This window comes from Oryctolagus cuniculus, chromosome 1, assembly GCF_964237555.1.
Source record: "Oryctolagus cuniculus chromosome 1, mOryCun1.1, whole genome shotgun sequence".
In the NCBI taxonomy this organism is placed as follows: domain Eukaryota; kingdom Metazoa; phylum Chordata; class Mammalia; order Lagomorpha; family Leporidae; genus Oryctolagus; species Oryctolagus cuniculus.
This window is the reverse complement of record NC_091432.1, coordinates 30,061,092-30,074,682: the sequence shown is the minus strand read 5'-3', so window position 1 is coordinate 30,074,682 and position 13,591 is coordinate 30,061,092. Positions and strand designations below refer to the sequence as shown.

The following is a 13,591-nucleotide window of genomic DNA, read 5'->3' as shown; positions in this document are numbered from 1 at the left end:
GCTCCTGGGAGCCTCAGTTTCCAGATAAGGAGACCAGTAACTTACTCCAGGTCACAGGGCTAGTAGGTGGCAAGTGGAATGAGCATCAGAACACTCCTCAGACAGGCCTGAGTGCAAGTGTGGCTTGTGCTACTTCTACCTGTAGTGTCCCTGAGGCTGGCGCGAGGAGTGAATGAGAAAATGGGACCTAGAATCACTTTGAAGACAAACTGAGATAAAATTCTTTCTTCCCTTCCTTAACAGTGTGAAACCATGTCAGAAGCATGTACCCAAATGCAGGGTGCCTTTTGGTAAATGAGAGACATAAAGCTCTCTGCTTTTGATTCTTATTAAGCCAACCTGCAGACTGTGACCACCCACGGGACCTGAAGGACTGGCATCGGATCTCATCACTTCTCCTGAAAGTTGAATGCCTTGTGCCTCTGCTGGAATCATAAGGAACTGGGGAAGAGGAAAGTGGAGAGTAACAAAGTACAGGTTGAGTATCCCTCTTTCAACATGCTCGTGAGCAGAAGTGCATTTAGGAGATTTTGGAATAAGCACATATTTATAATGAGATAGCTTGGGGGATCGGATCCAGGTCTAAACATGAAATTCATTTCTGTTTTATAAACACTTTATACATATCGCCTTAGGCAATTTTATACAATATTATAAATAATTCTGTGCAAGAAGCAAAATTCGTTGGTGTGAGATGTTCCGCTTGCAATGCTGTGTTGGTTTCAGATTTTAGAGCATTTTGGAAAATTAGATTTGGGATGCTTTACTTGTATAAACAATAGCTTTATCTCCTGCCCAGATTATATGGTGATGAGGTGGGGAGTGATTTAGGGTAAGATAAACAATTTAAGTCACAGAGGATTTTACATTTGTCCAGATGATTTCAGAACATTAATATATTTAAAAGAAATTGTGTGTGTGTGTGTGTGAGAGAGAGAGAGAGAGAGAGAGAGAGAGAAAGGCCAGTAATCCAGGCACATTGGATCATCCCCAGAGTTGACGTTCATATGCTCGAAAGAAACAAGGACAGCACTGGGTCTGGGCCATTGTTCCGTATTCCTAATATTTGAAAGCCAGTGAGTAGCCGTGGGAGAAAGTATATTTTCCTCCTTGGGGATCATTACCAAAGTGATGGGGAGGTAGATCTTCCCAGCGTGTTTCCTGGAAAACTGCACAGATCCACACACACTGGAAATTTTACATAAAATTTTAGGCGCTTTAAAACTCCCTGAAGCCTGTGGAATAAGCTTCTTATTTTCACAGGTCCCAGGAGAAACTCCCCAATGCTAAATCTTTAGGAGAATTTATTTAGAGTTTCCACACTTGACAGACTACTTTGTAACATGGAACTTGCTAAACTTTCCCACACCATGCCACATTTTCTCATGACCTTGACCCATCATTGGTATTTTAAAATTTTGACCTGACCCATTTCAGCCTTCCTGGATGCAGACAGAGCAGGCAATTCAAAAAGCAAGCCACCGAATCTCAGCATCCCTGAGACTCTATTGGGCAGCCCAGTCCAAGGCACACATCCCCTACATAACTCCCCTCCCAAGTAGTCAGTCAGCCACATTACCCATGATAGGGACTCTAGGGGCCTCCGACAAGGAAAGAAAGAAACGTAAATGATGTAAGTCCCCAGGAACCCTGAGGGAGGGGGTAAGGAGAAACACACACAGGTAACCTTCAGGGATTGTTGCATCTGCCTAACGGAACTGCCTGAACATTCTTCCAACTTCGCGCAAAACAGGGTACTCCAATGTCAGTTTTATGATTGGTTCCTATAGAATACCTCATTAGCATACATCTTGACCAATCAGGGAGAACTACCTGCTTTGGACACACAAAAGAGCCTGAGCCAGGAAGTCTTGAGAAGCCGCTCAGGATAAGAAGCCCTGCAGGGTGAACAGCCAGACTCCCCCTGCCGCTCCTCCCGTATCACCCACACCCTCCCTCCTGCTCCTGAGGGGCACAACTTACAGTGAACTTCGCCCTCCCACTGGGTAAATTCTTTGGGGCTCTCACCAGAGCTCTCTGGATGCCCCTACTTGCTGCACTGGGGACAGCTGTGGTGTTTTTGTTGGTTTTGCATTAGAGTGCCTGTCTTTCCTTAGCTTTCCCGAGAACGGGAGCTCAGGCGTCTTACTGGTCCAGGTGGACGCGTGTGCACGAAATAACCCTCGCGGCCACGCTGGGGCAGGGAAGGTAGCAGCCTCTCTGCTCCACCTGTGGCTCGCGGATCACGCGCCTGTGAATCACCCGCGCCCGCTGATGGAGACAGCATCTTAAAGGCCCCGAGTGTGGGGCCGCAGATGCAAAGTGTGAAAAGCATGGGAAGTCCTCCACGGCCGCTGCGAAGAGCAAACCGCATTTTCTCCTGTGATTTGTTTGCTCTTTGTTACAACTTTCTCTGTGCCTCCGTGGGGTAAGCTCATTTTGTTGGGGAGTCCACACGTCAAGTTTGGGGCTGTGGAAGGGGTGAGCTCCGCACCTTCGGAGGCTGCAGGGGCGAAGGAGGTGGGAGAGGGGCGGAAAGAGGCTGCAGACTGCCGGTCTCCAGGCGGCGGCTGTTGTGAAAGCCTCGCACGCAGACTGGCGAGCCGGCGAGAGGCCGCAGGCCGACCCTCCGAGCCCGCCTCGGCGGCGCCCGGGTGCGAGACACGCGCGGCGCGACGTGGGCGGCAGCCCCGGCGCCTGCAAAACTTCGGGGAGCCGGGCCCCGGCCGCCCGGGACCTGGGCGGGCCAGAGGGAAGAGGAGGAGGAGGAGGAGGAGGAGGAGGAGGAGGGACGGCCAGGAGGGCGGGGCCAGCGCGGCGAGGGGCGGGGTCAGCGCCGAGGCCGTGGGGGCAGCAACGGCGCCGGGCAGCGGGAGCGGCGGCCGCGCCATGTGGCTGCTGGGGCCGCTGTGCCTGCTGCTGAGCAGCGCCGCGGGTGAGTCGGGGGGCTGCCGGGGCGAACTTGGCACGGGGCGCTGCGGGAGGGCTGCGGCCACGCGCCGTGTCCGCGCACGGGCCGCGTCCCGGCCCGTGGGTGTGCGGCGAGGGCGGACCCCGGCGCCGGGCTGGCCGGGACCCCGCCGAGGGGCCGCCGCGGGGTGCGCGCCGTCCTATTGTGTGGGCGTGCGCGCCGGGCCGGCGGTTGTGTGTGTGCGCGGGCGGGGCTTTGTGTGCAGCCCGGCGGCGGGGAGCCGTGCGGGCCGCCCCGATTGGGCGTAGCTCGAGTGTGTCTGTGTGTGTTGTGCGTCTTGGGGAACCGGGGAGAGGCGGGGAGAGAGCTCCTCCCAGACGCCTGGGCGCTCAGGGCTGCGCTAGCCTCCCCAGGGCCTCTTCCCGGGCCTCGCGCGCGCGTCTCGTGCCTCAGTTTCCCTACCTGCACTGCGGAGATGCGGCGCACCGGCGCTTCCTTCCACTCCTCCCCGGGACTGTGTCTGATTTTGGCCAAGTGCGCGGAAGTCGGGCCCGACCTGGGTGCGAGTGATTAGTTTCCCTACACCGATCTTGGCAGCAGAACCTTTGATTAAGTCGTCTGCGATGGGCACCCTGGCCGGCATGGGGCGTTAGGACTGCGTAGGGGCTTCCTCCCGCACCCTCGGGCTCAGTGTCCTTGCAGCCTGCGCATCCGGGGGGCCGTGAGAGCCACAAGCCTCTGTCCTTCCCAGACATCGTGCTGTTCCCAGGAACTTTTCTGCTGATGTGGGCACACTCCGAATTCCAGCCTGCAGCCCATGCCGCTGCACGGCCCCTACCCGCGGGCCACAGCTGTCAGCTGCCCCTCCCCTCCCCGCCTCCGCCGGCCCTTGGCCCCCTGATGTTTATTTCTGGGCAGCTGATGCCCAGAAAGTGGGTGACAGGGCCTAGTGGACTTCCAAGCTTGCTTGGCGTTTGTGACACTCACATGTCTCATTTATGCCCGATTTTCCCAATGGTTTCTGGCAGCCTTGCCTGGTGAGATGGCTTTGGAGGGGTGTTGGTTGGAGAAGTGGAAGCTCACTTCATTCTGAGCTGCTCTTTGCAGATGTGAGTGCTTTTCCTGAAGCTCTGGGCACCATCAGAATGCCCTGGGCGGCCTCTCCCGCGGCGCCCCCTCCCCCAGACCTATGACATCATTCCCGGCTCTGAGACTCTGAGACTCGGTTTAGATGTCTGTGGGTTTGCTAGGTTTCCAGTGAGGGTAATCAGTCTCCTGGTGGCTGCTGTCGATTTTTCGCCAGGTCTGGCCAGCATACACTGCTTCTCCTGAACTATTATTGGGCCCACCCTAGGGCGCCTTGGACAGCTGCGAACAGGTGGGAATTGTTTGGAGAATGTTGGATTGTGCAGGTTTCCAGGGCAGTTCTGATGTGAAGACCTGCCTCCCTCAGCGTGCGTGGCCACCTTGCACACCCTGCCAGCCCCCGAGGCCAGTCTGGAAGGCAGCTCTCTTGAGTGTCCTTGGACAGCTACTTGTGGCTGGGTGGACACTGTTGTGTATTGTGGTTCCCAGTTGGTACTGGGTTGCTTTGGTTGAGCCTCCAACTCTGTAAAAATAGTTGTAAAGTTAATTTTGTGCCTCTGTGGTTGGCATGGTTGTTTAATATGTGTGCGGCACATACAGCACAGGGCTGAAACAAATGAAGTGGTCATCACCGGGAGGGGGGAGCCAGGGGCACAGGAATGGCCCAAAGGAAGGTTGTCTGTGCTTTGCGAGCTCTGAGTTCCCTCTGTTGTTGCTGTTCTAGAAACTTCAAGTTGGGGTGGGGCCTGCATGTCTCATACTTAAGCATCCTCTTTGTAGCGTGGAGTCCATTTTGACCTGAGTGTCGCGGGAAATCGGGCTGCTGGGTTCTCCCAATGCTGGCTGCACCGCTGGCCCCGACGCCCCACCTTTCTGTTCTGTAAGCTACACCTCAGTCCTCTTGTCAGAAGTTGATCAAACAAGAGTGGTCATAAAAGCCAGCGCTTTGGGTTTCTGCCTCTGGTTGGAAGTCTGTGCAGAACCTGGGGTCAGAGCCGAGCCCTGGTCTCAGTCCCTGGTCTCAGTTCCTGGTCTCTGGGGGCTTCGAAGGCCGTGAATGAAGTTCCACAGCACTTTGGAGGCCTCGCCCCTCAGGAACCTTCTCGACCCCTTCATGTGTGCTGTGTTGTTTGTGGCAGGGAAGTGAAGCATTGATTCGAGCTGCTGTTTTTTTTTTTTTTTTTTTTTAATGTAACCTGGGAGACAGACCCAGCCCAGGACACACCACATGAAGTCCAGCTTTCCTGCGTGTGGGTGATTGGTGGCTGTAGGCACGTGAGCCTAGAGACACTTCTGATGGGAACCAGGCGGGGAGTGGGGTGTCCATCTTCTCGCTGCCTCCTGGGGCTGACCTTGGCTTAGAATCCCTGACATTGTCCTGCGGTCATAGAAAGGCTGCACTGACCACGCTCACCCCTAGGAGGGCAGGTGCTGGCCTTTCCTGCTGGAACAACCTGCTTGCTGGGGTGAGGGGTGGGTTTTTATGTCTTTGAAAGGAGCTGAGTAGCTTTGCAAGGCCCAGCACCGCCTGACCCCCTGGGTGAGGCTGAGTGTGCCCAAGTACAAATAAACATACCTTGTTGCTTTTCATCTTCAAAGACTTGGGACTCTGGCTCCCTCCTGGGGTGCCAGGTGTTTTTTTCCTGATAGCCCACAGAAGCCCTTGACCCTGGGATCGGCTAGGGAAGGAACAGGAGAGGCCATGGGAGGTTTCTGGGCCTTGAGGACTGCTTAGAAACCTTTGGCTAAAGTCACCAGGATAAAGTCACCAAGTGGCTTTGCATTTGTAAGAGTTTAGGGAACGTGGGGCTTAGGAACACTGGCAAGCAAATCATCTCATGAAAGATGCAACCTTGGCCGCTTGGCCTGTTAGCCTGGGCTGAGAGGGAGGGGGCCCCTATGTTTGCGCAGTGTCTCCTCTGTGTGTAGGGGCTTTGTTCCCTACTTCAGACACCTGATCTCGTGGACGGGAAGTCACTGTAGGGTTCAGGAGAGACCAGTAATACCCAGGGTCCCACAGCAGGAGCTGAAACCCAGGCTCTAATTCAGGTTTGTCTCAGTCCTCACCCGGGCTGCTTCCATTGCTTTCAGGGTTCCTGTGCCTTGCAGGCTGCTGTGTCTTCCCGAATGCTTTTGTGAATTAACAACAAGGCGGTTTCCATCCACCACCCCGTGCTCACACCTGTTCATTGTGTGGTCGCTGCTCTTGGTCAGTCGATTCAGCAGGAGTGGCGGTTTTCCCTGGAGGACATGTCACACACCACTGTTCACGGTCCATAAGTAAAAATAAATCCCATGGTTTTGAGTCAAGATGGAACTCTTTCAAAATAATCCTCTTCTGAGGCAGCCGTTTGTGGGACATCTGCATCCCATATCCGAGTGTTCTTCCACTTCCAACCCCGTGTCCTGGTAATGTGCATTCTGGGAGGTAGCAGGTGATGGCTCAAGTGCTTGGATCTCTGCCACTCTTGTGGGATACCTGGCTTGGGCTGTAGGCTCCTGGCTTCTGCCGGGCTCACCCCTGGCTGCTTTGGGTCTTTAGTGAGTGAATTCATGGATGGAAGATCTCTTTCTGTCTATCTCCATCTCTCTTTCTCTACCTTTCAAATAAAATGAGAAAAAAAATCGCCCTGTTCTTTTTGCTGTGTGGAAGAGTGGGAAACACCACATGCAGGCCAAGATTTTATTTCATGACCTGAGCTGCATTGCACAAGCTTTCCTTTTTCTTCAGGAAACTCTGTGTTTTCCCCCTTTCTTCAGTGTTTCTTATATTTTATAACTGAAAAGTAAAAGATACTGTGTACCATGGAGGGATTTTGGAGTGATGGGACTGTTTTTAGCTGTGGGATAGCCCCTGGGACAAACTTATTTTTGGTTGTTGAATTTTCTTGTTTGTTCTCTTCTCTCTTTGGGATACTTTGGAATGCCTGGGATAGCCTATCTGTGCATTTTTTTAAAAAAATTATTTATTTATTTGAGAGATAGAGTTACAGACACAGGGAGAGACAGGTTTTCCATCCGTTGGTTCCCTCCACAAATGGCTGCAACGGCCCGGGCTGGGCTGATCCAAAGCCAGTACCTTCTCTCCCGTCTCTCATGTGAGTGCAGAGACCCAAGGACTTGGGCCATCCTCTGCTGCTTTCCTGGACACATTAACAGGGAGCTGGATCAGAAGCAGAGCAGCCAGGACTCAAATCGGTGCTCCCACCTGGAATGTCAGTGTTGCAGGTGGCAGGTGGCAGCTTAACCCCCTGCACCACCACCTCTACCCCTGAGCAGTTGAGCTTTTTTGTTTCTTTCTTTCTTTTTTTTTTTTTTTTTTTTTTACCAGGCTAGAGCATCCACCTGCCAATGAGGGAGGTTATTCAGATGGCCTTAATATGTTTCTGTAACTGTTGTCAGTGAATCCACTTACCTGGGAGCTAAGGCATGTCCTTGGAAGTGTTTGCTGGGAGAACCCCAGCCAGGGATTTGGAAGCTGCAGCATTTGCTTGTCCTGTCACTTGCTTGCTGACTGCTTATTGCGTTAAGTGGACTTTTGCCATAGGGTACCTGCCAGGTCTGAGGGAGAGCAGGTGTTTGTTTCAGGTAGGTTGTTAGAGTTTCCCAAGCTGGTTGCAGGGACAGGCTTAGTCTGGTGTGGGATATCTCAGCCTGGTGCTGTTGCTGTTTGAAGCTGGGAAGTTCCATGTTGTAAGGACTGTCCTGAGTCCCGCAGGGTGTTTGGCAGCCTCGCTGGTTCTACGTGCCAGCCTTAGCTTCCTCCCCACACCCCCACGGTGACAGTCTCCAGGCAGTGCCCATGTGCCCTCTTGCCATGCACCTCCAGCGTTGCTACTGCCGGTCCTTAAAATATCCTCAGATGTACCGGGTCAAGATGGCATCCCGCCCCAGGGGACCAGCAGGCTTCTGCTCTGTGCTTCTGCAGCTTTGCAAGTTCAACGTGGAAACCCCTTTCTGAAGGAGAAATGCCTTCAGCATTGACCCTTTCCCTCCTGTGTACCCGAGGGGCCAGAGTGAGAAGTCCTGGAATTTTCCAGGGTAGATTTGGTTACCCTGGGAGGGACATATGCTGAGAGAGCAGGTCACAGGCAGGTGGCAGCTGACGCCAGAAGCCACCTGGTTCCCTGAATGTGGGGCGGCGCTTCAGCAGGCCCTGGGGCTGGAAGAACAAGCTGCCTGCAAGTCAGCTGTGTGTTGAAATCTGCACCCTGGAAGTGCCTCTTCCTCTTCTCTACAGAGCTGGCGTTGTTCTCGCTCTGGGACCTCCTTCTCCCAAGCCCTCAAAAGCCTTCCCAACCTGAGTGGGCCTTGCAGGTGCTGGGGAGAAACGTCTGTACCAGCGAGCAGCTGTTTTTTCCAGGTGTTCATTTTTTTTTTTCTTTTTAAAGATTGATTTATTAGTTGAGAAGCAGAGTCATGAAGAGAGAGTGAAGGAGAGACAGAGAGATCTTCTACCTGCTGGCTTATTCCTCAAATGACTGCAATGGCCAGAGCTGGGCCCATCCAAAGCTAGGAGCTTCATCTGGGTCTCACACGTGGGAGTAGGGCCCATCCTCTGCTGCTTTCCCAGGGGCATTAGCAGGGAGATGGATCGGAACTGGAACGCCCAAATAGGATACCAGTGGTGTAGGTGGAGGCTTAACCTGATACGCCATAGCGCCCGCCCATCAAGTGTTCGTTTTAGGCTTTTTGAAGTCTTCCTAAATAAAGTTAAGCTCTGTGTCGTCCTCTGACACTGAGCTCCCGTGGGACACTCTGCCTTCCAGCTGTCGTTTTTCTTTGTTCTGTTCCCAGCCCTCCTCAAGGCTTTGACTTCCTCCTCTGCCTGCTCAGGCCAGCCCCCTGCACGTCTGCTGCTGTCCTCCATAGGGTGTGAATTTGCAAGGTGAAAGGTGGCTCTTGGAGGAGGAAGCTGGCCTTCGGGGCCTTCAGGCACACTTGTCTCAAATCGCTCCCTCTCTGCAGAGCCTTCTCCAAGGGCTCTGGCTTCCCAAGTGTACGGTTATCACTGTTTGTCTTTGGGTAACTAGAAACGTCTTAAAGTTTTATTTGGCTGTTTGTTAGTGTGGTGCAGACGCTGTCACACCAGCCTCAGGAGTACAACGGTGTGTCAAACCTGTCCTTTGCCCTTGGAGATCCCGTGGAGGTGAGACTGTTTATCTTTTGCTGGTATCGGCAAGGCCTGTAGGCACCAACACTGCAGGCGTTTCTAAGAGTGAAGTGTTCTAATGGATCTTGGACCATGGTGGGAACAGAGCTGCATGGATGTCCCAAGGAGACCCGGACACCTGGGCTTTGGGGATATTTACTTGGTCATTGCTCTTGATCAGGTTTCTGAGAGGGTGACACCTGTCCTGGCTGCTACTTTGGTGTTCTGGGTAAAACCTGGAGATGGGTTGGTGCTCTGAGAACTCTTCTAGCTCTAGGCTCCTGATACTGGAGCAAGACATTTTGGCTGGGGCTTTTGGACAACAGTGTTGTTTATGTTACGGTCACACACAGTGTGTGTATACAGGGTATTCTCTCTTTATCCGCAGGAGATAGGCCCCAATACCCCCAGCGAATACCTGACACTGTGGATGGAACCAGACCCTATGAGGGTACTTCAAAAAGCTTGGGGAACGTAGAATTAACAGATAAGTTTATTTTGGTATGAAAAAAAAATTTTTAATCCATGTGTTATTTTATTTTTTTTAAAGAGCTTTTTTTTTTTTCTTTTAAGATTTTTATTTATTTATTTGACAGGTAGAATTACAGACAGTAAGAGAGACAGAGAAAGGTCTTCTTTCCGTTGGTTCCTTCTCCAAATGGCCGCAATGGCCGGAGCTATGCCGATCTGAAGCCAGGAGCCAGGTGCTTCTTCCTGGTCTCCCATGCAGGTGCAGGGGCCCAAGCACTTGGGCCATCTTCTACTGCTTTCCCAGGCCATAGCAGAGAGCTGGACTGGAAGAGGAGCAGCTGGGACTAGAACCGGCCCCATGTTATTTTCATAATATATATTTCCTATGAACATTTTGAGGACTCTTTGTATGCATGGATTTCAAGATTTTGCACCAGAATAAACTTAACTGTTGATTTTATTTTTATATATTTTTTGGACATGAAAGGCTGGAAAAGAGAGAGAGAGAGAAGAGAGAGCTTTCATCTGCCCACAGTGGCTTTGGCTGGGCCAAGCTGAAGGTGGGAGCCTGAAGCTCAATCCACGGCTCCCATGTGAGTGGAGGGATGCAATCATTTGAGCCATCACCTGCTGCCTCCCACAGTGCACAGCAGCAGGAAGGTAGAATCAGAAGTGGGGCTGGGAGCTGCAGCCAGGCACTCGGATACGGGATGTGGGTGTCCCGATTCACGGCTTAATCAAGCCAAACGCCCACCTCTCCCCTCTTTTCCTTAAACTTCTTTGAAGTTCCTGCATATATAATACTCGTAAACTCGTGTATCCTGAGTGTGTGTGTATACTCTCACAGCCCCTAATCCTACTAGACTATGAAGTCCTTGAGGGCTAGAATTCTGTATTAAATGCTTATGTCACATTTCTTACTCCTTCTGTGCTGTCTGACATCACATTCATTGAAGGTTTACTGTCGGGCAGAGTGCCCAGCACTGTACTGGCAAACACTCAAACAAAATAGAAGTAATGATAGTAAAACATTAAACTCTTCCTTTATTTTTCTTTTGCATTTCTCTTCCCTCCCTTAAGAAACTACTACTGGCTGATATATGTCAATTTTATATAGATATATATGTATGTATATGTGTATATACATATACCCTCACACAACATAATTTAGGGAATTTATAATTGTCTATATTTGTAGTTTCTTGATTTTTTTTTTACTTAACTACTGTATTTCATCATTTCTACTTTTAGGCATACAGATGGACCACGCCTGCTTCTTGTTGAGACATTTTGGTTATTCTAAAGTGTTTGGCAATTTTTCTCACCTTCATTTGCATAGCTTGTCTTGTGAATGGTACTCCTTTTTCTCTCTATCTTGCACAATGTATAGCTTCTGCTATTTATACTTTTCTTTTTTAAGTCTCTTAATGCACTTGGCTTTTGGTTTACAACAAAATATGGAATTGTAGTCATTTCTCACATAATAGATTTTTGCTTTGCTATTTTCAAATTTACAGTGTTTTCCCTGCCATTTTGTATACACAATTGCAATGCCCAGATTATAGTGCTGTCTTTTACATTCTAAATCGCTTTTGGCCTGAGTATTAATTACCAGTAGTGCACAGAACTCTACAGAAATGATGACACTAAGGACTGTGACCAGGTTCACCCAGGCATCACCAATGACCAGTGAATCACAGCTTTTGCCCATCCTTTGTGGTCAGAAGAGTGTAAAGGTCTTAGACATGGCCTGGTGTTGGAGATATTACAATATCATAGATGTGTCTTCTTGGCTATCTTTGTCAGTTCATTTAAGCACAGATTTAAAACCATCTTTCTGACGTGTACTATAATTTATTTAATACTTCTATTGCTGATGGAGCTTACTGCATTTTCACAGCATTTGATTCAGGTAGCTGGTATACTCTGCCTCATTTTATAGATGTGGCAACTGAGAGGTTAAGTCATTTTCCAAGCGCTAGGCCAGTAGGTGGTGGGTTCAGAATTGGCACGTGGATCTGCCCAATGGGGCCACTCAGACTGGTCGGAGGATGAGAAAGCACAGGCCAACCTGGGGTGGAGAATCCTGTCACTGGATTGTGGTGTCAGCATTCACTCCACGCCTGTCATGTTGGCTAGAACCATCTGCTGGGGAGCTGTTGGGATGGGGAGTGTTCTGCCTTGGTTTTCCTCAGATGGTGTCTTTGGCAGAAGGAAACTGACGATCCAACTGCCATTCCTCTGTGTAGCGAACGCTTCATTGTGGGCACTTAAACTGGCCTTGGCAGAGGCTTGACTTATTAAACAAAGCAGTCTCAACAATAAGCAAATTATGTCAGTGCTGTGAGATTTGGCTTTGGATGTGTTAGTGGTGGAGACATTCTCCTTCCTCTCTGATGGCAGCATTTTGTTGGAATCCCAACCAAAAGCAATTTCTTTTCAGTCAGCACTTCCCTTATGTAGTGCAAGGCACCCAGTGGAAGGGCCCACTATGGGAGTCTAGAAATAGATTTTCTAGACAGAAATACAGCACTGATGATAATGCTGCCTATAAAAAGAGATTTAGGTTTATTACTTTTTGACATTGAGCTTTAAGCTTAAATGGTTCATATATAGGAGAACTTCTCTGAACTTCTGATTGATGTTACTTACTGTGGAAGGCAGAATTTTTAAGGTATTGCTCCAGAAAGGAGCTAGACACGATGGAGTGTATTTTGTTGCCTCAGACAAAGGAGCTCTGGTGGGCACTGGTGCCTAGTGAGAAAGCAGCGCCCTGGAAAACATTAGAACTATAGGCTGAGGCCCGTGTCGTGGTGCAGTGGATTAAGCTGTGTCCTGTGACACCAGCATCCCATATCTGAGTGCTGGTTTGAGTCCCACTGCCCCACTTCTGATCCAACTCCCTGCTGTTGCACCTGGGAAAGCAACAGATGATGGCTCAAATTCTTGGGTCCCTGCCACCTTGCTCCTGGCTTCAGCCTGGCCCAGCCCTGGCTATCTGGGGAGTGAACTAGCAGATGAAAGATCTCTATCATTCTGTCTCTCCTTTTCTCTCTCTCTCATTCTGCCTTTCAAATAGCAATAATTAAAAACAAAACAGCAAAGTTCCAGGCTGACCAGAACGAACCTCAGGATTTTGAACTCTTGCTCACAAGGTCTCTTCAGAGAACCAGGAACTGGGCTGCCTGTACAAGAGTCACTGTGCTGGTGAGAGACTGGTGATAAGTGGAGTGAATTCGCTGATGCCCAGATCCAAGTGTGATTTCGGACAGACAAATGGAGCAGTGTGCAGACGAGGCCGTCTCTGTCTTGGAGAGCCGCCACAGGGAGGGGGCGGCCATTTCGCTTACTCTGGAAGAGGCCGTTGGCACTGGGCTGCTGGGCGATGCAGGCTTTATGAATAACTTGATTTAGAAGACTTGCAAACCCAAGGTGCCAGTGTTCCAGGTGGCAGTGGGACACTTGTGTGTTTGTTGGCAGAGAGAAATGAAAGCATAAAGGGCGTTTAATTTTATTGCATTAAAAATGCCTTCTCATTATTCTAAGGCCCATGGAGGGTAGCTGTGGGACTGTCAGGAGTGTGTCATCTTTGATGGCATTTACTGGAACATTTTCCTTCAGCATTTTAGCCTTGAATCAGAGCAGTGTTCTCCAGGAGTCGTGAAACTAATTGGAAGTGGCTGATAAATGAGCCCTCGTCACACTTGTTCCATATTCAATTGAAAAAAAGCCTCTTGGTTAGTCTAGAAAATTCTAAATTTAACTTGCTTTATTATTATTATTGTAATAACACGATGGGAGAGTATGGGGATGGTGGATGAGTGATTAACAGCATCAGGTCTTTCATCAGGCTAAAGTCGTCCAAAAGGGTTGGCACTAACAGAACGCAGAATGGAACTGAATGAGGCGTTTCAAAAACAGGTTTATGGAAAGAGCAATGTAAATCACAGCAGCAAGGATAATACTAGCCA

General features: G+C 50.3%; 1 protein-coding gene across 3 annotated transcripts in view; it reads left to right on the top strand.

The window, feature by feature from the left end:
• Window positions 1–227: 227 nt before the first annotated feature.
• The window catches only part of LDLRAD3 (low density lipoprotein receptor class A domain containing 3), a 263,215-nt gene continuing 249,851 nt past the window's right edge, over window positions 228–13,591 (top strand). Inside the window, exon 1 of one of the 3 annotated variants that reach the window (XM_051852337.2) lies at window positions 228–477. Coding sequence is in view for 1 of the 3 variants with exons in the window: in XM_051852333.2 (XP_051708293.2) it covers window positions 2,890–2,935 (46 nt within the window). In the remaining 2 variants the exon portion in view is untranslated. Of the gene's footprint in view, window positions 478–2,318; window positions 2,429–2,821; window positions 2,936–13,591 lie in introns of those variants that run through there. The other 2 variants (XM_051852329.2, XM_051852333.2) reach the window with 2 other exon arrangements.